Raw genomic sequence first — 24,405 nt, 5'->3', positions numbered from 1 at the left:
ACCTGAAGTGATGATCAGTGGGAACATGTAGGTTGACTGGAGTAATGTAAAGCTCACTGCCATTAAACAATTATTGTTTATTTGCTGAAGTTAACAAATTAAAAAAAAAACAATGTGGACTGTGCAAAAGTTATGGCACATTTTATAAGGTTTATTTTAATCTCAGCAAATGAATAGAAGAAACTTAGAAGAAATAATTAGAAGAAAAATGCAAGAGTTAAGTGTGTTACTTTATTTCCACCTCAAAAAGCTAGTCTAATCCTTTAACAGATACAACTAAGGTTCATTTGTGATACGGCTAACTTGAAGGACTACAATATTTATAGGTGTCACTATCAGGAATGAAGCTAAAACATCATTTAGTTTCACTTCAGTTATTAGCTTGCTCATAAGACAAAGACAAAGAAGTGCTTATTGAAATGTAAGCATCCCAAATTCCTGCAGCATTACGTTATGATGTGGATGGTTTTTTGGGGTGGCAGGCTGTGCAGTGAAGTGTGTGAACTGCAGTCAGTCCCAATGGAAATAGGGCAATGGACAAAGTGGCATACAACTTCCTCAAGGTCTGTGTCCAAACTCCAGCCTTTCTGCTTAAAATATATTCTGCTTTCTAGGCTCCATACAAACAACACAGGAAACCAGAGATTTGCTGCTTTATTAAATGTTTACATTCTCAGCAACTTACTGTATAAGCTAAAAATGCATTTCAACACATATGCATACCTTCTACTGACGTTCTTATAGACAGTTCCAAAAACGTTCTGACAGTATGTGAAGTGCAGCTAAAAAGTAGAAAGCAATTTACAAAGTCATTTGTAAATCCAATTTCATCTGTGATTGATTTTGCCTCATGGGCTCAGGAATTCTTTGAGAAAGCATTGCCAATAAACACCATTTGTCACCGCATGCACAAATACAAGTGGAGGCCATCTGTCAACAATGCTGAGAAACACCGCCGACTTCTCTGGGCTTGATTTTATGTGAAGCGGACTGATGCTTTGTGGAAATGTGTAGGTTGGTTGGAGTGATGTAATGCTCACCATCATTGAACTCTGGAGCAGAGACTTTCATCTGAAAGTCTGATGAAACTAGGTTTGCCCAAACCTGTAAAGTTAGGTTGAGGAGGAATAATGGGCTGAGGCTGTTTTTTCTAGCGTAAAGCCTTCCGGCTATTACTGCTGTAAAGAGGTTCAAACTCCCTATTGATGCCCTTCATTACAGAAGATATATTGGATTCGCCGGTATACCTAGAAACTTTTGAACACAGATCATATGCAAAAGTTTGGGAACCCCTGGTCAAATAACACACTTTGTTCATTAGAAAAATGAACACATCCTCAACAGAGAACACTTTGATCCTTCAAATTTGAATTTGATTTGCTGAATTTAACATATTGGTGGAAAAGAAAATTTTCAAATGTGTTCAAACTCAGCAAATAACTTTTTTCTATGTAAAGGATGTGTTAACTTATTTCGTCAAACTTAAGTCGTTTGACTGGGGGTGTTCAATCTTTGTATGCAACATACTGTACATTGTATGAGTAGAATTTATATTCATGATATCATAATAAGAAAACGAGTAAAAAAAAAACATTTTGCAATGCTTATGCAAGATTTGGGAAACATTTCATGAATGACCTAATTTATAAATACACAGGCATGTCTACTATTTAGTGCGTGTGAACAGGCTGACCAAGTGGACCCAACAATGAATGTGGAGAATGCTGCTTCAAACCCAGTCATTCGTTCTCCTGTGCAGATCTGTCTGCTTCCTTACACGGTGTGCTTTCTTCAAAACAGCAAGCACACGGCAGCTGAACTGTTCATTCTCCTAATCAGTTGTTTGAACAGTACTGTTTACGTAAAGGCTGTCGTCTTTTATCACACTGACGTTTTCGTTTATAGCTGATCATGTTCTAAAGTGACATCAGGACATATTCATATCTTCAAACAAATGCCTAAAGTCGCTCGGTGATGAGATTTGTTTCTTTTTAAATGTTTGGATTAAAACCACCTAATTGGTGTTCTCTGACTTTTTGAGTGTTCAGCAATTTAAGGTGCTTTTCAGTGACATTGAGGCCTCACCTGACATGATGTGTAGGTAAAATACTGGAGGATAACCCAGGGATTGACCAGAGGCCCAGACCTGGCTACAATTTCACATCATGTGCAAAATTCACATATCACTACTTCATTGAGGACTTATGGAACATGTACACACGACTGTTTTTTAAATGAGGGCATTTCTTCACCAATGACAAACACAGAAACTGCTTCTCCAGCAGCAACCAGTGCTTGCGGCCCAGCTTAAACACTTCTGCAACAATGTGGAATTCCAGTGATTTTACAGATGCTTTAAAAATTAGTTGTTGACAGAAGTGGACGAAGTACACAAATCATGTACTTGAGTTAAAGTAGAGACACCCAAGGTAAAATATTACTCCAGTAAAAGTAGAAGTTCCTCCCTTTAGACCTCCACTTGAGTAAAAGTACTAAAGTATTTACCTTCAAATGTACTTAAGTATAAAGTAAAAGTACTAAAAGAGTAATTCTGGCTCTGATGGCCTGTTATCATTTTTATAACCAGACTGGCTTCATGAACTCATTTCAGGTGAAAGTCCTCCAGCGTCTCTCTTGGTAAACCAGTCTTTTAATAGAACAACATTAATTAGTGACGCTGACGTCTATTAAAATGATCAGAAGCACAAAACACTGAAGGTAAACAGTTTCCATCAGGGAGAACCGAGTGGCTCTGAAATCACTTTTTACACACAAGCAAAGTTTCAGTTTCAGATTTATTTACAACTTAGTTCCAAGTTTAAGTTGAATAAAAACTGGCTTTAAACTCAGGATCACAGATGAGCTCCTTTACTATGTTGATCTGTAGGCGTCTGTTCATAAACATAAACCAGCCCAAACTCATTTACTATAAAATGAAATGGTGTTTGTAGAAATTCAGAAAAAAGCCGCGTCAGTCTCGACTGCATATGTGGACATATTTCTATATTGTGGTCTTTTTACAGGTTAGGTTAGTTCCGTCATTGGTGCTCTGGCTTTGCGCTTCTTTTGTTTTGACATGTTACATTTTTATACACACAAAAACCAAAAGGAACGACTTTGAAATGTAGTGGAGTGAAAGTTAAAAGTCGCCCAAAATGGAAAAACTTAAGTAAAATACAGATACAGAAAAAAACTACTTAAGTACAGTAACGAATTACATTTACTTAGTTACTGTCCACCACTGAGTTGTTGAGATATAAGCAAAGTCATTCGGGGTGGTTTGATGTGAAATGGTTAATTGTAGGGAAACTTACAGACTGACTTCTTTAGTGGTGGTGATAGGAACCAGTCAACTATAGCCATTTTATTAATTATCGGAAACCACCAGTGAACGTAAATGTGCCTTCGGAGTTTTATACATAATGTTGATGATGGTAAAATAGTTATGAATCTGAATGTTTACATTTTGTTTTGGGGATTCTGACTCCTGGTGATCATATGGAGAGTGTTTCTCCAGAATGTCCAGCCCTCTGAGTCTTTAGACTTCTTAACCCCACCAGCAGCCAGGGTTTGCTTGGAAGTAGATTGAGACCCATGTTTTGCGTTGGACCGGGTTCAGCTGTTTGTTGCAGACCCGAATACAGGTGGAGTTGTCACAGATGTCAAAATGGAGTGAACTGAAGAAAAAGTCTGATATGTTCACACCAAACGAGGAAGGTGTGAAAACAACCTGAGAAACTTTCTCTGACTCGCTGTCTGCATTATCTCAAACTGATGACGTGCAACATTTTTATTTAATTAGTTTCTTGATTCTTAATCTTGAAGGTAATCTTTTTTCTTTAGTCTTTGTGACTTCAGGACTGTGGGCCCCTACAGGGTGCTTTACAGCCCACTAGTGGTCCACAGGCCACAGGTTGAGAAACCCTGCTCTGGTTAATGAAACATGTTGACTTCTTTCTTGAACTCCTTGGCTTTTTCAATAATTCAGCACATACCAGCAATGACATCTCTGGTTTCCCGGCTTTTCCTGAATCCTGCTTGCACATCTGGCAGTTCTCTTGCAATGTAAAGCTCCAATCTTTGTTGCACGATGTTGAGCATAATTTCACCGGCATGCTATATCGGCGAAGATGTGTGCTAATTTGCACAATCTTTCTTCTTTCCATCCTTTGGTTTTGGGATATAAATCGAACTCTTCCAATTTGCCAGCAATTGAGCCGTTAGAATGGAACATGTCAAATCAAACTTAACGATCCACCTCCAGGATACTGTTTAAAGCCTCTGAAATGCAAATAAAAAGCCTTTTTTGAAAGTCTAGAGAAATTGTCATATTGCTATATATGTATGTAATGTAAATTGTATATTCACTTTACCTTACGTAACTTCTACGTCACTATGTTTAAGTGAGAATATGTACAAAGTGACCAAGAACTTTTCATCCAATTCAAATCATAATAAACAATCTCCTCTTCTACTTACAAATGTGGTACTGATAGAAAGGTTAGAATCTACCCTTTTCGGTTGTTTCAAATAAGCTATGAATCAGAAATAATCACAAACACATGGACGAGGTGTTTCAAGGTGTTTGCACCATGGGAGGATGTAGCAGGTAAACCCAGTGAAAGAAGGTGACTTCCTCGCTGCACTTGCTGTTCTTCTCTGAGGTATTTAGAGCTGTAGCGTAAAGCAAGATTTTGGCAAGAGGCTCCTCAGGCTCCTCACTCCGGCAGCACCCCTGGCCCAAAGCCAGACTACATCTCTACTGGCCCCTAAAGGAAAAGGCTCAGTGCCCCCCCAACCAGAACATTCATTCAGCAGGCTCTTCCAGTAGGCTGTAGCAGAAATGATTTGCAGCTATGCTTGATGGACCAGTGGTATTCAGTACACAAAGGGGAAAACAGGGAGTGTTAAGCGGTACTAAAGAAAGAATGTGTTCATTTTGATGGTCCACTGTAGGTGGTCTGTAGATGCTCACCTTTTAAATGACACTTTGGTTAAAAGATAATCTAATTTGCATATATTTCTCACCAAAATACAGGTATGCATGATGTCTTTTGTTTCATTTACTGTCACAGATTTGTGCCACATCAGCCTGGTAATGTGAACGTAGCCTATCATAAATAGTTATCTATGAATATGGACAGAAGTATGTAGTGTAACTAAACAGTAGAAACTCAATTTCGTCCATATTTATAGACAACAGTACGGCCTACAGTGTCAGAAAACACTGTTCATGTGTATTTGAGATCTGAGGTAAGGCAGACATTGAGTTGCCATATACAGTATCTCACATAAGGAAATGAAACGTAGCTATAACTTAAAGTGGTCAGTGTGCAGCTTGTATAGCAGTACAGATTTAGAGATTTACTGTCATCTGAAAAGAACTCAACACACAGCCATTAATGTCTAAATAGCTGGCAACACAACACTGTGGTACACTGCACAGTGAAAAATGTCCAAATTGTGCTCAAAGTTTAAGTATTTTGTGTGACCACCATTATTGTCTAGCACCACCTGAACCCTCTTGGGCATGGAATTCACCAGAGCTGCACAGGCTGCTACTGGAATCCTCTTCCACTCCTCCATGATGACATCACGGAGCTGGTGGATGTTAGACACCTTGTGTTCCTCCTCCTTCCACTTGAGGATGCCCCACAGGTGCTCAATTGGGTTTAGGTCTGAAGACATACTTGAACAGTCCATCACCTTTACCTTCAGCAAGGGAGTTGTCATCTTGGGGGTGTGTTTGGGGTCGTTATCGAGTTGGAAAACTACCATGCGAAGCAGTTTCCGAGGGAGGGGATCGTGCTCTGCCTGTCACAGTACATGTTGGAATTCATGTTTCCCTGAATGAACTGCAGCTCCCCAGTGCCGGCAGCACTCATACAGCTGCAGGCCATGATGCTACCACCACCATGCTTCAATGTAGGCAAGAGACAGTTGTCTTGGTACTCCTCACCAGGGTGCCACACATGCTGGACACCATCTGAGCAAAACAAGTTTATCTTGGTCTCGTCAGACCACAGCACATGGTTCCAGTAATCCATGTTCTTGGACTGCTTGTCTTCAGCAAACCATTGCTGGGCTTTCTTGTGTGTCAGCTTCAGAAGAGGCTTCCTTCTGAGATGACGGCAATGCAAACCGAGTTGATGCATTGTGCGACGTATGGTCTGAGCATTGACAGGCTTACCTCCCACTTCTTCAACCTCTGCAGCAATGCTGGCAGCACTCATGCACCTATTTTATTAAGCCAACCTCTGGATATGACACTGAACACGTGGACTCAACTTCTTTGGTCGACCCTGGCGAGGCATGTTCGGAGTGGAATAGTGCTTCAAGGTGTTAGCAATCTTCTTATAGCCTAGGCGTCTTTGTGGAGAGCAACAATTCTATTTCTCACATCCTCAGAGAGTTCTTTGCCATGAGATGCCATGTTGAATATTCAGTGGCCAGTATGAGCAAATTGTACCCAGAACACCAACTTTCACAGCCCTGCTCCCCATTCACACCTGGAACCTTGTAACAAAGTCACACGACACCAGGGAGGGACGACGACACAATTGGGCACAATTTGGACATGTTCACTGTGAGGTGTACTCACCTGTGTTGCCAGCTATTTAGAGATTAATGGCTGTGTATTGAGTTATTTTCAGAGCACACTAAATCTATACCGCTGCACAAGCTGTACAATGAAAAGATAAAACATTTGCAGAAATGTGAGGGACGTAGTCACTTTTGTGAGATACTGCTTATATTCTAACCATAAACTCACACTAACCTTCACTCCAAACCTAATCCTAACAGTTTTTATTGTTAACTGAGTTCCACCAGATTGTTAGCAGTTTGAGCATTTGTAGATAAGCTATAGGACATTTGTGTTTGCCCTGCTCTCAACATCCCTGATCCAACAAATCTACTAATTAACAAGCCCTTCCTGAGTTGAAGAGGGTATGTTTTGGTAGGAAAACACAAAAAATGTAAGACCAAAATAATGTAGGAGTGCGCAGGCCCTTGGGAAACCTCAAATGGCACCACCTGATTAAATTGAGATCCATATCGAATCAATTGTCCAAGTCATCTACTAGGTGCCAATGTTATGTAAACAGACAAGGCTCAGAGAAACACCATCAGTAAACAGATTCAAGGCTAACTGAGAAATCCTGAATCACTGAATAGCATCCTTACACATAGGAACACATATTTGGACAGCCAAATTCCAGGTGAGGCATTAACAATTCTGGAGCTGGATTAGTTTCATCACTTGAGGTTTTGTAATACAGGTTTGATGTGATTAAAGTGTCTGTACCATTTCCCCAACAGACAGCAGGGGCCAACAGGTCAAAGTCAGGACACCTTACATAATAACACGCCACACAGCTGCATCTACTAGCAGGTTTTGTTATTCCCTTGTCCTGATGTGGATCTGGCACTGCAGATTCATACTGGATTAAAAAGAATGTTATTACTGTCGGAGTGTGAACACACTGCAGATTCATACTGGATTAAAATTAACCTAGTTATCACTGCCAGAGTGTGAACGCAGTGCAGATTCACACTGGATTAAAATGAGTCCAGTTATTACTTTCAGAGCTTGAACAAGCTACTGCAGATTCCTACTGGATTAAAATGAAACTAGTTATTACTCTGAGTGTGAACACACTGCAGATTCATATTGGATTAAAACGAATCCAGTTATTTTGGTCAAAGTGTGAGCATGCACTGCAAATGCACACTAGATTAAAATCGCTCCACATGTTATCGTCAGACTGTAAAAACTACAAACACTGCATATTCATAGAGGATTAAAATTACTATACACTGCAGTCATACTGAATTAAAATTAACCCAATTATTACTGTTAGAGTGTAAACGCACACTGCAGATTCATATTGGATTAAAATTAATTCAGTTATTAAAACGTTGCCCCTGGTCATTTAGCCGCCAGGTAAAACCAGTCCAGTTCCATCATGGTTATAAACACTTCGATAGCTTCATAATAAAAAACACGTTTTAAGATTCCATGCATCCTTTATTCTTTTACATAGCAATACAACATCCAGTGTGTTGCCCTGAAGCAACAGCCAACATAAAGAGAGTAATAATCTGTCTCACGGCACATTTAAGGCTTTATTATTTAATCTGAGGGAAAAAAAATTACACTAGCAATGTTTGTACCAACTAGTTTTTTTCTTTTTTTCTGTATTATACTTGCATTCAGTGATTCCAGTGTCAAACTTATTAAAAAGGCTAAATACCATTTATTTCCTGGTTTACATATCTATAGAGAGGAGATAGGTGTGTACAGTACAGATTATCTTACAAACCAGCAGTAAAAGAGGTGTAAAGATAATATTAATAAGTACTGGAAAAAACATCGTAAAAACGTCAGTATCAAAAACAATGACGGGGCTCAATTAGGGGTGTGTTCAGTCGTTCTTTAAAAAGAGTCTCGATCAAAAAGACCAAGGAGGTTGAAAGAAGGGTCTTCGACCCCCTCAGGACCCTTAACGATGACATGAAAAAACAAGACGACATCCTGTTTACGCACACACACACACACAAACCGCCACTGCTTCACCTTACAGCAATACACAGATTCAAACCCAGAAAAATTCACCCCACCTGCCCAAAAACGCTGTCAACAGTCCAAAAGTTGCTTCATCACGCTGACAGTCACACGGTAATCGCAGGCGCTCCAATTAAACAATGGAGCTCCTTTGTTACCACGCAGGAAGTCAAAACATGTCCTAGCCTTCTAACATCTAGTGCTACCCCTGAAACGTCTGAATACATTAACATTTGCAGAGCAGCTTTCTTACTACAAATGAAAAGTAAACCCTCCAAGCATCCTCACTGTTCTTCATCTAGCTATTTTGCCTTTGTTTTCAGGGGGTTCGTGTCCTTTGCGGTGGAGTAGATGTCTGGAATGGAGAAGGAGCTGCAAAAGGTTGGAGAAATGGCTCAATGCGACCAGTGATTCACTTTGTACCCTACTGTTGTTTTGCCAAAGTTCAGTTTCACAGTGATTATTTCTCATTTAAAAAGAGTAGCAGCTAGCATTAACCCCCAAGAAAAGCCCACGCCCGAGAAATAACTGAGTTTGAGTTCCTCATCCGAAGAGTAGCAGCTAGCATTAACCCCGAGAGAACCGAAAAGGTGGAGCAAAACGTATTGAGGGCGTAAGGCTTACTATATAGTGTTGGAGCTAAAACAAAGAAAGAGCGTAAAATTTCACATTTTTAATACCCTATTTAAGAAACCAATGTGGTGTAGTGTAGTGTCTATGCAGAAACAATGCCCTGATTGATGTAACACAAAGCACCGTGCTCCAGAGCCAGACAGACTGCGAACCAGAAAGCCTGCACAGTTCATAGTGGATCTCCTTCAATAAGGCAGGTTTTTCCAGTTCAGTTGCGACTGAGCAGTATTTTCCCTGGGCAGTATTCTTTCACCAGACGAACAAAGACATACAACTGCACACACAGACTGGCCTTGTAAAAACTCAGAGCGTTCTCAGCCGAAGAGAATTAAATGGAATGCCACGAAAAAAATGTAAATCATCAGAGCATAAAAATAAAAGCAGTGTTCACCTGAAAATATCCGCACGATAAAAGTGCATCCATTAATTTACCCAACAAGGTTGGGTATTTACAAAAAAAAAAAAAAAAAACTTTAGGAGGGGAAAAAAAAAAAAAAAAACTCAGCTAAACAATTCAAAACACAAAAAATACATAAAGTCTGTGGTGCAAAAAACTTAATTTTCTTCATCAGGTAGAAAAGAATACAAGGTTAATCAAAATCAGCAAAACTGTAAAACATTCTCCCCCCTGTAGAGATGGAAAGGCCCCGTTCTTTAATAATACCACCACAGAGCCTTGAAGAGAAGAAGAGTTCAGATGGTTTTGTCTCAGCAAGTGCAAATACTTGATGGTGCTCCTCAGCCCTGGTTAGAAAGGAGCTCATCAGAACATGTGCCTTGATCTCGATGGTGCAGCTCAGGAGGTAGCCAGCTCAAAGGAGATGAACTGCTTCAGTCTCTCCAGATACTGAGCGTACAGCTCGATGTCGTTGTGCCCGGCGCCCTCCACCCACAGCGGTTCCACGGCGCGTGGGCAGCGCTCGTAGATGGCCAAACCGTGGGAGAAATCGATGACCTCGTCCTCCGTGCCGTGAATGACCAGAACTGGGGAGGCCACCTTCGAGACTTTGTCGATGCTGGAACACAAGAAGAAAGAGATTAGACCAACTCATGTCTACACAGTTAAAAGTAAAGATTGTTTTAGCTTGGCTGTACAAAATTTATGCAGCACAGGCCACTTGGTATGCATCCAATCTAGAACCACATAGTGAAGCGGTTCAGATTGGATTTGAAAAGTTTAGATTTGCATGTCCCCAGATTTCTGGAAAGGGGGGGGGGGGCTGGACCACACCATGTGCATCACATTAAGGCAAAAAAATCTGATTTGTGTCCGGTAATGTGATCTGAAAATGGACAAGAGCATGTAGTGCAGCTAAACAATAGTAGAAACATTCCTAACACATAAAGATTCATACTGAATTAAACTCTACAATTATTACAGTCAGACTGTAAAACTACACACACTGCAGATTCATACTGGATTAAAATCACTCCACAATTATTACAGTCAGACTGTAAAACTACACACGGTGCAGATTCATACTGGATTAAAATCACTCCACAATTATTACAGTCAGACTGTAAAACTACACACTGCAGATTCATACTGGATTAAAATCACTCCACAATTATTACAGTCAGACTGTAAAACTACACACTGCAGATTCATACTGGATTAAAATCACTCCACAATTATTAAGATCAGACTGTAAAACTACACACTGCAGATTCATACTGGATTAAAATCACTCCACAATTATTACAGTCAGACTGTAAAACTACACACTGCAGATTCATACTGGATTAAAATCACTCCACAATTATTAAGATCAGACTGTAAAACTACACACACTGCAGATTCATACTGGATTAAAATCTCTCCACAATTATTACAGTCAGACTGTAAAACTACACACTGCAGATTCATACTGGATTAAAATCACTCCACAATTATTACAGTCAGACTGTAAAACTACACACTGCAGATTCATACTGGATTAAAATCACTCACAATTATTACAGTCAGACTGTAAAACTACACACACTGCAGATTCATACTGGATTAAAATCACTCCACAATTATTACAGTCAGACTGTAAAACTACACACTGCAGATTCATACTGGATTAAAATCACTCACAATGATTACAGTCAGACTGTAAAACTACACACACTGCAGATTCATACTGGATTATAATCGCTCCACAATTATTACAGTCAGACTGTAAAACTACACACTGCAGATTCATACTGGATTATAATCGCTCCACAATTATTACAGTCAGACTGTAAAACTACACATTAATATCGACAGATGACTGCTGAAAAAACGTCCTGAATCAGACTGATGTTCCTATTTCATAACAAACATTTTGTATCCAGAGTGAAGAACAACAATGAACAACAAAAAATAAAAATCTGTATAATGGCCACAGAAGAGACACCGCCCTCTAGCCTTCAGCCTGTCAAGCACAGCATAACAAGGCATCAGCAATGTGATCACAAACACAGCATAAAGAAAGAGTTCAGAACCTTTAATGTCCAACACACAACCATCTCAGTGTTCTGTAAGAACCACCTGTCAAGGCTAGAGGTGCGAAGCATTTCATATTGCAGCTTATCAATAAGGCATACTAATTAATCCAGCACTCCACATGACTAATTAATGTTTAGCATTCTCATTAAAGCACAGGCATCCCAAATGAGGTTAGCGGAAAGATGAATGTATGGAGCAGTCTAATGGGGCAATTACATTCTAGACAGAATGAGAGAACTGTCTACACAGGGCTAAAACTAACCATTCAGTCTGGATTCCCTCAATTAAGCTCAAATTCGTAAACAGCATGCTTATTTTATTTTCATTATATGGGGCCAGGAGGTCATTTAGGGGCAGATTAGCTCTCGCACAGGACTGCGATGCTCAGTTTTTTTCCTCCCACTCTATTTTCTGCTCTTTTCCATCCAGATTCAGTGCCAGATTCTATGTGAGAACCCCACTCTGCTAATCCACCTTTACCTTTTAAAACCTCATTACTGGCCCGGTCAGCTCTCCACTTGGCATTGATGTATTTTTGCTCTTTTATTCCCACAGTAGAGGGTGATTCATCCCTTCCTTGCTGTCGCTTACTGTAATTCCAGAACATGCTTCCTAAATGTGATTTTCATCCATTCAGGCAAAATCAAAATACAGAATGTTATGAATATCCAGAACGGGTAAAGTCCGAGAGTCACCGCCTTTCAGTGCTCAGTGATACAATTCAAAATCAAGATTTACATCAAAGTATTACGCAATTAGACGATACTTTTGGCATTACAGAGTAATTACACCTTAAACCCCATTTATTCATACACACACACACCCCTTACAACGTCCATATCACGGAAAACTGAACTTTCCCTTGCTTAACTGTTTTTAAGAGAGATGAGTATGAAGTAAAATGTAAGCAACCCAAACGTTATAGCAACAAAAATGAAACCACCTTGGGAGCCCCAACGTTTTATGTCTGTTTTATCATGTTGGCTGTAAATGTCTCAGTATGTGCTGATACACTACTAAAAAATATAAAATGACGAAAATGATGGACCTTCTTCGCTCTGCTTTATCCTTTAGCCAAGCTATAGCCCCTTTCTCGCATCTCTGGCAGGATACCTTCTCATCAAAGTAGAGCGTCTTGTGAAATGTCTTTCAACCTCCCTGCCGTTTCATGTAAACAGTCCATTCTTAACCCAGTTTCTGTGATGTCACAAGAACTCATTTTCATATATCCACATAACCTATTCAGCCGACTGGTTCTTCGCTGCACCCGTTCTCACGTCCAAGGGGTGTTTCTGCTCTGACTGCGTTTTGAAAGACACAATGCAGGACACCAAAACGGAGCTCAGTCACACAGATTAATCTTAACCAATAAGCCTGTTCGATTATAATGGACAAAGAGAGGTTGGAAAGTGCTAATGTAAAAAGAAACGATGACCATTTTTGGTACATAAAGCCCTTAAATGTTATAAATGGACCACAGGAGGAATAAATAAGAAAAATTGAGAACATGGGCCCTTTAAATATGCTTCTTTGTAATAATAAATGATATCGGTCTTATTTAAATGTTAACTCTCAGTTTCAAAGCTTTGGCTGCACTCCTCTGGAGCAGCCCTGCTGTAGGTGAGCATGACGTTGATCAGAACGAGACGACTTAGTCCAGTCACAATATGCAAATCAGCTAACCATCGCTGCCAGCCCTAAACAAATGAGTGTGCAAATGAGTATGAGAAGTGGACTGAGAACACAGTCGCAAGCTGTCACTCTTCTACGTTATGGTAATATCTTCCTACAGACCCCCAGTGGCCATTTCACAGACAGAGAGGAACCTAACTTCAATACTTTTAATTAAAAATTAATTAATGCAATCAAATGTGTTTCCCTATAACTCTCAGTTATAATTGGATGATGATGCTTCTCTGTGTGTGAAATGGTGTGACTGTGTTGGACTGCTAGTGAGCAAGGAGGGGTGAACAGGGAGGAATGAGATCCCCTTCTGTGAAAAACCATTCACAGCTTTCCTCAAAAGATGACCGTGCCAAGATAAAAGACAAGCGATCCTGCACAACTGACAAAAACATAGTAAAAAAAGATCACTTATGAATGTGTACTTCTCTGCTCACCAAAAAGACAAACATGAATTTAAACACTCAAATTATATTAACTTGCTTGCTCAGAAATATTCAATTTACTTCTGGCTTCATTCTACCTGTGACTTCCAAAAGTCAGTTGGGGCAGTCGTGGAGGTTTGGGATCAGGCCCTGTGACTGGAAGGTTGCTTGTTCGATCCCCAGGACCGACAGTCCTTGAGCAAGACACCTAACCCCCAACTGCTCCCCGGGCGCCGTGAATAGGGCTGCCCACCGCTCCAGGCAGGTTTGCTCACTGCCCCCTAGTGTGTGTGTTCACTAGTGTGTATGTGGTGTTTCACTTCACGGATGGGTTAAATACGGAGGTGGAATTTCCCCAGTTGTGGGATCAAAAAGTATCACTTAACTTGACTTAAAACAGCTAAGCGGAAACTGCCCTATCTGGCTCCGAAAATTTTTTTTAAATCTAAGAGTAAATACATTTATACTTAATATTTTAAAAATATGAAAATTATTTTTTAATTAAAAAAAAAAAAAAAAAATATATATATATATATATATATATATATATATTTTTTTTTTTTTTTTTTTTATTTATTTAATAAAACACACTTCAACTTTTTTAACCTGTTCATATCAGAAATCTTTCAAATAACTAATTTGTGCCTTTCTACGAGGTGTCACATAGTACCATCAAGTTAACGAAGTCCTGCTTAAATGCGAAATGAGTTTCTTTCCCATACTGAAATGTACAGAGGAGCATTAGTTTGATCATTTATCTCCTCACTGAGCTGCATTATGCTTATAATCTGAATTCAGATACTGTAGGATAAGCAAAATAGCTCAAAGCTCAGAGCCTGCATGGTGTATAAACCAGCTTAATCCTAACCAGGATGCACAGGTTTAAACCAAGCATCCTCCAGATCTCTCGTCTCATAGTTTTAGTGACATTGTGGAAAGTGTGGACTGAGGAAGCTTGCAGGGCTTAAGGCGCATTTGGGACTCCAGTATATCTGTATGCTCAGACATCTGCACCCATTCGGTCTCTATTTTCAGGCTGGTAAGATGAAATATTTTGTGTAGGCAAGCATACGTTTCATCAACATCACTGTAATCATGCTAACAGACTGCACTTAAGGTACATTTAAGGTGTCGGTATTTTTTTTCCCCGTTTTCTTTTTGCACCCACTGCTTTCCTCACCCACTCAGTCTGAAGTGTGCTTAACATTTCTGAGCATTTCTTAAAGGTGATCTGTGGTTAAAAAAAAAAAAAAAAAAAAAATGCAAAAAAAAAAAAAAGGGTGTTTCATTCATTAAAGATAACTAACTCATGCTTCCTGAGTAACACTACGCTATGCCTAAAACAACACCTTACAAACCTGATAGTTAATTTGAGCTGACTTTTATTCTGTACATCATCCGCTCTTTCAAAACAGTGTCAAGCAGCCAGCAAATGACTCATACAGTGGTTAGCAGAGTTAGTTAACTATCAATACTGCCAAAACTAAAACTCAGTATGTCTAATGCTGCTCTTCAAATGGTTTGTGGTTTAGACAAACTTTAATTGGTAGTTTACAGAGTTAAATAATTTATGCGTAGGTTCTTTAAACTTTGCAAAAGGTTATTTCCGCTTATATCACCTAAATGGTTATTTACACTTACAGTTGCTTTTACAGACTTACAGTTTAAATCACATTACAGACGGAGGTGACTGTAGCATTAGGAGTCTTGCCCAAGAACTCATGCAACATCAGCTGGTCCTTCATGGTGAGCTTGTCCACTGATATACTACTGCTATACTAAGCCACTTTCAGAGCAATCCATAGATTTTTTTTTTGGGGGGGGGGCTAAAGTCCTTCTATTGGCACTGCTCCAAAGAATCTTTTTTCAGCACCTCTATTTCTGAGTGTCGAAGCACTAACATCATTCAAAGTTCAACCAAGGTAGTCCAGCTTGATGTGCTTGAAAAAGGAAACAAATCATACGACTGCAGTTTGCCAACAGAACAAAAACAGAATAAATGTCCCCATTTCTTTCCAAACGACCTCAACTTCCTACGCCAAGTCCTCCCGACTTTCCCCCTTTCTCTGGCCCTGCTGTTCTGGATGCAGATTTAATATTCCAAACCACGCCACACTGCAGCCCGAAAATCCACAGAGACGGCCGAGTCATTAAACTTTCATACAGCCTGACTGTCCATTCACGGCACTCCCCCACCACACACACACACACACACACACACACACACACACACACACACACACACACACACACACACACACACACACACACACACACACACACAGCTCCGAGTGTCAGATTTGGCAAAGCGGAGGTGCTGAGAGTCAGCGGCTGGAACCGAAATCCACAGCCAGCTGCCTGGAGTTCCACACACACCGACAGGCATAGTGTAGCGGAATGTCATTCATGTTTCAGAATCCATCAGAGGGCGTCTGAGCTTAAATCCAGCAGTGTGCTGTGGGAGACAGGCATGTGACGGAACCAGACACGACTATAATCGGATACCCAGTCTCAGTATCGGGGAGATAGCTGGTGTACAGGTTATTCTCAAACTTCAAATGCTGGGAATAGGGATGCATAATTGGTGTGTTTACCATTTTATCACAAAAAATGATGAACAAGCAAGGCACGTAACAGAAAACACTAGACGCATCTTGCTGCTGTAGGAATAAAACCCCACATCCCCAAAACAGTAACTTTACAGGAGAATGAAAAACACACATTACTTTCAATGTAAATCAATGGAACCAGACTCCAAGAAGTGTGCCAAGAAAATATCCCCCACGCCATCACACCACCACCACCAGCCTGAACCGCTGATATAACACAGGATGGATCCATGCTTTCATGTTGTTTACACCAAATTCTGACCCCACCATCTGAATGTTGCAGCTGAAATCGAGACTCAGACCAGGCAACATTTTCCCAGTCTTCTATTGTCCAATTTCGGTGATCCCGTGTGAACTGTAGTCTCAGTTTCCTCTTCTTAGCTGACAGGAGTGGCACCCGGTGTGGTCTTCTGCTGCTGTAGCCCATCTTCTTCAAGGTTCAACGTGTTGTGTGTTCAGAGATGGTATTCTGCATTCCTTGGTTGTAACAAGTGGTTATTTGAGTTCCTGTTGTCTTTCTATCATCTGGAACTAGTCTGCCCATTCTCCTCTGACCTCTCACATCAACAAGGCATTTTCGTCCACACAACTGACCGCTCACTGGATGTTTCCTCTTTCTCGGACCGTCCTCTGTAAACCCTAGAGATGGTTGTGCGTGAAAATCCCAGCAGATCAGCAGTTTCTGAAATACTCAGACCAGCCCGTCTGGCACCAACAACCACGCCACGTTCAAAGTCCCTTAAATCCCCTTTCTTCCCCGTTCTGATGCTCGGTCTGCACTTCAGCAGGTTGTCTTGACCACCTCTACATGCCTAAATGCATTGAGTTGCGGCCGTGTGATTGGCTGATTAGCTATTTGTGTTAACAAGCAACTGAACTGAACTGGCCGGTGAGTGTATATATGTATGTGTATGCGTGTGTGTACTGTAGCTAGTAGCATTTATATAGATAATGTGGAAATATTGTTCAAATTATTTTTTTCTCTGTACTATTCCTTCAATGAAATCAACATCAGAACTTACTGACCAACCTGTAGCTCCATCAAAACAATGGGCATTCTAGTACCTAAGGTTTCATTGCCACTGAGCTGCTTTTCAATACACAATCACAACACCTTCTCTGTAATGAATGGAAGGTTTGCACACCACTTTAAGACAATCAGTACTATCTTACTGAGGCATAATGAAGCTACTATAATGAGGCAGCAGCACAGACACTGAAGTGAGAAGGAGACTCGGGCCTATTCATCCACCAAAAAAGAGACGGCACCAAAGACAGACAGCATGTGCGAGAAACACTTCTATAACAAGAGAGCGGACCTATAGCGATCATTAATTTTCGCTTCCGTGCAGTCTGAACGAGAGTGAGAATAAAAGAGGAGAAGAGTGGCAGCGAGAGTGAAAGGAATTCTGTCAGCTAGATCACAGCTGGAGCGCTAAACACCACCCAGCAAAGCACGACACAAACAAGATATTACACTCCTTTTAAGTTTTAAGTGTACTTTAATTCGACCCAATTGTGAATGTGGATTACAGGGTAGTTGAATGCTTTTTTTCCTTTTATTAAAACAGTATAAGTGCACAGTTTAGTTATAGTGGCAACATGCACTGCATTCTATTTAAAATGATCACATTAACTGTAATAATCATGACAGGAGGTGTGAGTATTTTGGGTTCAGATGTACATCACAGTATTATCAAAAAAAAAGGAACCAGAATGACAACTATTAACGTTTTTCTGCAAATGTTGATCCCTCCTATCGACCCACCACCGATGGTGCTTATGCACCAAACAGCAGTTCAGAGTACCCAGCCTTCTTAGAGTCCTTGGGAAGGATGCTTGAAAGTGCTCCTCCTGGAGACTCAATTGTCCTACTGGGGGATTTCAACACTCACGTGGGCAACGACAGCGTGACCTGGAGGGGTGTGATTGGGAGGAATGGCCTCTCTGATCTGAACCCGAGTGGTGTTCAGTTTTTGGACTTCTGTGCAAACCAGTTTGTCCATCACGAACACCCTGTTTGAACACAAGGATGTCCATAAGTGCACATGGCACCAGGACACCCAGGTATCGACAGTCGTCGCCTAGGCAAAAACCCAGGTGTGGGAGGAGTTTGGTGAGGCCTTGGAAAGTGACTAAGTTGGCTCCGAAAAGATTCTGGCAAACCGTCAGATGACTCAGAAGGGGGAAGCAGTGTGCCACTAGCACCGTATACAGTGGAGATGGTGTGCTGCTGTGCTGCTGGTGTACTTCGACTGAAGACGTCATTGGGCGGAGGAAGGAATACTTTGAGGACCTTTTCAATCCCACCGACACGTTCTCCAGTGAGTAGGCAGAGTATGGGGACACGGGAATAGGCTTGTACATTACTGAGGCCGAAGTCGCGAAGGTAGTTAAAAAGCTCCTTGGTGGCAAGGCTCCAGCGGTGGATGAGATCCGTCCTGAGTTCCTCAAGGCTCTGGATGTTGTGGGGCTGACGCGCCTTTTCAACATTGCGTGGACATCGGGGGTGGTGCCACTGGATTGGCAGACTGGGGTGGTGGTGCCTCTTTTTAAAAAGGGGGACCGGAGGGTGTGTTCCAACTACAGGGGAATCACAGTCCTCAGCCTCCCTGGTAAGGTCTATGCAGGGGTACTGGAGAAGAGAGTGCGGCTTATAGTTGAACCTCGGATACAGGAGGAGCAGTGCGGGTTCTGCCCTGGTCGTGGAACACTGGACCAGCTCTTCACCCTCTCCAGGATTCTGGAGGGCTCATGAGAGTTTGCCCAACCAGTCCACATGTGCTTTGTGGATCTGGAGATGGCATTCGACTGTGTTCCCCGGGGTATTCTGTGGGAGGTGCTTCGGGAGTACGGGGTACATGGCTCTTTGCTACGAGCCATTCAGGCCCTGTACAAACAAAGCAGGAGTTTGGTTCGCATGGCCGGCAGTAAGTCAGACTCGTTCCCAGTGAGTGTTGGACTCCATCAGGGCTGCCCTTTGTCACCGACTCTATTCATAATTTTTATGGATAGAATTTCTAGGCGCAGTCAGGGGATGGAGGGTGTCTGGTTTGGTGACCTCAAGGTCACATTGCTGCTGTTTGCGGATGTTGTGGTCCTATTGGACCTATCGGGCCGTGAACTTCAGCTTTCGCTGGATCGGTTTGCAGCCTAGTGTGAAGCGGCCGGGATGAGAATTAGTACCTCCAAATCCTAGACCATGGTTCTCCAGCGGAAAAGGGTGGAGAGCTCTCTCTGGGTCGGGGATAAGCTCTTGCCTCAAGTGGAGGAGTTTAAGTTTCTCGGGGTCTTGTTAACGAGTGATGGTACAAGGGAGCGGGAGATTGACAGGCGGATTGGAGCTGGGTCAGCAGTGATGCGGGCTCTTTACCGGTCTGTTGTGGTAAAGAAGGAGCTGAGCCATAAGGCAAGGCTTTTGATTTACTGGTCGATCCATGTTCCCACCCTCACCTATGGTCATGAGCTTTGGGCAATGACTAAAAGAATGAGATCGCGAATACAAGCGGCCAAAATGAGTTTCTGGGTGTCTGGACTCTCCCTTAGAGATAGGGTGAGAAGTTCGGTCATCCGGAAGGGACTCTGAGTAGAGCCACAAGTCCACTGCTTAAAATATATTTTAACTTCAAAATTAGAAAGGACTGCTTAAGACTCAAATTCAAACCTCGTTCTAACACTAAACAAGGATTGGCTGCCTAAGCATCAGGCTGAAGATCTGAAAATAAAGTTAAACGATGCCTACAATGCAGGGCACGGCTATGAAATGTAAAAATGCATCCATCGCCGTTTCCATGGTCAAGTGTCATTAAGAAACGAAAGTTAGGGGAAACTCAAGGCAAGATCTGGAACATCAAGAAAAATTGCCTGTATGCTGACCAGGCAGGCAAAGCAAAAGCCCCATATGTCCGCAAGGACCTGCATGAAGGTTTAGCTGACCTGGATGTGGTGGTGCACTGCTCTACTGTGCGCAAACATGATTGGCATGGAAGAGTCATCAGAACGAAACCTTCCCTTCATCACAAAAGTCCATGTCTGGTTTAACACTTAAGTAAAAGTAGGGTATTGTTAGGATTTTCAACACTGCTACTGCTAATCGATACAGTTAGAAATTAACAGTGCCCCCTAGTGTGTGTGTTCACTAGTGTGCATGTATGTGGGTGTTTCAACTGCATGGATGGGTTAAATGCGGAGATCTATTTCCAGCGTGCAAACACAGTTAGCAAAATGGTTCTAATTAATACTGATAGCAGCAGCAATTGTCCAGAAGCTTATCAATATTTTGGTGCTGACCAGTCAGGAACTGGTACTAATTTAGTACTGGTTCTCAAACCCATCCACAAAAACAAGCACTGAAGTAAGAATGGAACTCTATGACAAAAAAAAGGTTTGTTTGCAGACAAAAAGGAGCAGCATCTGATGAAAAGAACACCTTCACAACTGTTGTGGATGTGGGTGTGGATTTATTAGGCTTTGGGGTTCCAACAAATGGAAGCCGAAAATGGAAGCTTTTTTTTTTAAATAAAAGCTGCAGATGTAGTGTTCATTTCTTTTCATAAAGCACGTCACTTGGACAGGGATTTGCATACCCCTGTATTGGTTTAGACCAGTGGAGTGGGGGGAAAAAACCCTGCAAATGAACAGCCTGCAGCGGCACTTTAGTGGTGTTTTCACAGTGACCGACAAAACCCTATTAATAGTGCAATTAAAAACAAAGAAAAATTCTAAAAGTGCTGCAAACACAAAACACTCATCACCATGACATCAGCGCTACATTTCACAAACACACTGCAAATTAAAAAAACCTTTTGCAAGTCACAACATAACAAAAATGTTTCTGGACGACTCAAAGGGCTCAAAGTGGACGGAATATCTATGATGGAAAATCCCTGAGAGAAGCAGAGAAGACCGCAGACACTCAGACACTCACAGCCCAAGTACATGGTTACCCTGGCTGTCTAGTTTGCTGTCTGACACGTGCTGTGGTAGTTCTCTGGTATTACTAGCTAAACTCTTAGTTACAATCTGCAGCCAATTCCCATAACGATTAAGTGATAGAAAGAATCTGCTCAAATAAAAGTTCATTTACTTTTACCAGTGAATGTCTGTGCTGCATAGAATTTAAGTCTGAACGGCTCGGTCCTCCAGAAACATCTCTGCTGTGTTGTGACTGGTTTATCAGAATTTTTGAAGCTGCATGTGAAAGTGTTTCGTGTTTTGCAGCTCATTTTTTTTATCTGCAGTTTGTGGGATGTTCTCGGCCACCGTAGGGTTTGTGAATACGTCCGTCACGCTGTCGCATGCGGCAGATATAAAGGGCTACACTAATTAATGTAGGAGCAACTGCCACAGAGACCTAATGGTGCAGGTACCACTTAAGATGTAAAGTACTACTGTGTTGAGTTTATAAGAATAATGCTGTTCATGCTTATGTTCAGTATGTCTTCAGGACTGCATGAGCTTAGCCAATTCTGGAGTGATCATGGTACCCAGAGCTGGTATAAATAAATAGATCAATGAGAAAAAACATCCAAATAATGAGACGTCATACTGGTACGCATTCTTTTCCATAAAGAATCAGTGCATCTGTTGGCATGCAGTATAACTAATGTCATTTGTCTTCTTCAGACTTCAGACGATATACACGATTTACCAGCTTTGTGGGAGAGAAAAAAAATTCTTATAATAGGTAGGACAAATGGATGACCACCACCACCACCATGGAAACACATGTGGAGTAGTCCTCATATGTATAAAAGATAGCAGATCATTATAATAGACCTTGGTAACCACAGGCAACCTTTTAATGCGGTTTTCATTTCTACTGTCTTTTTCTCTGCGCTCCCCTTTGATGCAGGTGTATGTGTGCGGCTCTTCGCATAGCTTGAAATAAAATCTCAATAAACATTAAAGTGTCGAAAAATATTTGTAAGGCTTTTACCACAAAATACCAGCATAAAAAGCAGCATTAATGTCAAGTTAATGAATATTAAAGCATTAATTAAGGAGTCACACTGCAAACAGTCACCACTTTATTAAAGCAAACAAACACGTGGAACTGTGGAAGTGATATTTGGGAGAGTGATATTAATATTTCTCAGTACTGACCAGCACAAGTCACAAGCACCATCAACAATATTTCACAATATTTCAGGTTTAAAAACATTAGAAGAGGCCCAGCTTACAACCGTTGCATAGACTCCGCTACCTATTCTTATTTTATTTTTCATATTTTATTTTTAGGTCAACTTATAACACCCGTGTGATTTTATGTACCAAAAATACTAATTAATTAAGATTAATTCATTTTTATATGATCGTTGTCCAAACTCTCTTTATCCCTTACAACTAAACAGGCCGTTGTTGTTACTGTGCCTTTAAGACTGATGAACAGAAATGAGCTCTGTTCTGATTGGCTGCCCGGTCTTGAGCTCTATTCACAAAGGACTCTGGGCTGAAACACTGCTTATAACTTCAGAGTGAGTGGTCAGAGCTAAACTGCTACTGGTTCAACAGGTGTATGTGCGGAAATGTGTTGGCTTTCGTGAGATAACGGTGTGTTTTAAAACTTCAGCAATGTTTACATATTATAACCAAACTCCTCCTATTTAAAAAAAACTGAGGAAAATGTTAGTCGCCTTTAAATAGATTGAGTCAAAAACTGGGAGTGATGCAACCTAACCCAAGCCAATCTGTGCAGCCATTATCCGGGTTATGCCCATGGACACTCCCACCTCGACTTTCGATTTTCCAAATTGGCAAAACAAATGTTTTCTATAAAATTCACGTTGTAGGTTTACACAAGAAGCAAACGACCCAGAACAACAAACCTGGGCTTGCGTTTTTGCACCATTTCTCTAGTTCCAAGGAACTTCTCTAGTTTCCTGCTATATTAAAGCCATGCCAAAAAAATTACTGATAACTGGTGTGGTTTGGCAGCGGTGGGGTGACTTGGCCATGAAGCTCACACTGCAGTTGGCAGGCTGGCCAACTTGTCTAAAGCAAAAAGTAAAGCCACAAAAATAAAAACCATCACAGTCTCCCGAATGACTGCGAATGATACAGCCTCCCTTTATGCCTATTTATAGGCAGTGGGGAAGATCAGGTAAAGTGTTTGTGCTTAGTCTCTGGTTAAATCAGCGTTTCCTTTGTTTTGGAGAGTCGGTGAGATGAAGGGAAATCCCTTCAGAGGTCAATACACCCGCAGCAGAGCTTTAGATATCAAATGTAAATCTGCATTTGTAAAACTTATTCACACCGGATGTCTGAGGTGCAAAACTGCCCATGGCTGTGAATTCCATCAAAACAAACGTCATTTTGCTGATGAAAATTTGCTTCCAAATGCACGTGTGACTGGGCCTCAAGGAAAACGGCAGAAATGCATTGTATTGGTCTGTCAATACCCAAAAATAACTACTCTAACTTTATGGGATGTGTTCAACTTTTACTTAGTCTATTTATGCTGAACGGTTTCTCTCTCCCTCTAATTTCCCCATTGGATTCTGAACCACAGATCCTCGATATAGCTTTTAATTTCACAAATTCTGAGTCCTACCCCTGATATAAATCAAGATGTGAGTGATTAAACGTATTCCAGATCAGCTTTGAAATGCAATTATCCTAAATCCTAAAAATCCACTCAGAGCATTCAGGAAATCAAATAAGAGCGACGCTATAATAAAGACCATTTTGCCGAGGTCCACGTCCAGCGCCCTAGAAAAGCCAGCTATTTCTATCAGTGTCGGGAAGTTGGTCATGTCATAAGAAGGGGAAAAAAACCTTTCATCAGTTAGTGGTTGAAAGGTTTCTGAGAGGAGGGCGGAAGCCCTGTGATCTGCACACAGTTGCAGCCCTAGACAGCAGCCTAAAGTAGCACTATGAGGGTGGCTATTTAACTGGACAGTGCAGTGACCTCATTCATGAAGGGTTATTGTAATGCTACACTAAAATGCCGTAATCATACAACTAAGCAGAGCTAAAGTACAGGCTCTTCAAACTAAACAGCCATTCAATAAT

The 24,405-nt window shown here is 41.2% G+C and overlaps 1 protein-coding gene across 1 annotated transcript in view; it reads right to left on the bottom strand.

Annotated features, from left to right (window-relative positions):
- Positions 1–8,008: 8,008 nt before the first annotated feature.
- abhd17c (abhydrolase domain containing 17C, depalmitoylase) overlaps positions 8,009–24,405 on the bottom strand; it is a 63,372-nt gene continuing 46,975 nt past the window's right edge. The window contains exon 3 of the mRNA XM_017699573.2: positions 8,009–10,215. Within this exon, the coding sequence (XP_017555062.1) occupies positions 9,996–10,215 (220 nt within the window). The 3' untranslated portion in view covers positions 8,009–9,995. The remainder of the gene's footprint in view (positions 10,216–24,405) is intronic.

This window comes from Pygocentrus nattereri, chromosome 15 (assembly GCF_015220715.1).
Source record: "Pygocentrus nattereri isolate fPygNat1 chromosome 15, fPygNat1.pri, whole genome shotgun sequence".
NCBI classification, from domain to species: Eukaryota; Metazoa; Chordata; class Actinopteri; order Characiformes; family Serrasalmidae; genus Pygocentrus; species Pygocentrus nattereri.
This window is presented reverse-complemented; position numbering and strand designations above follow the sequence as displayed.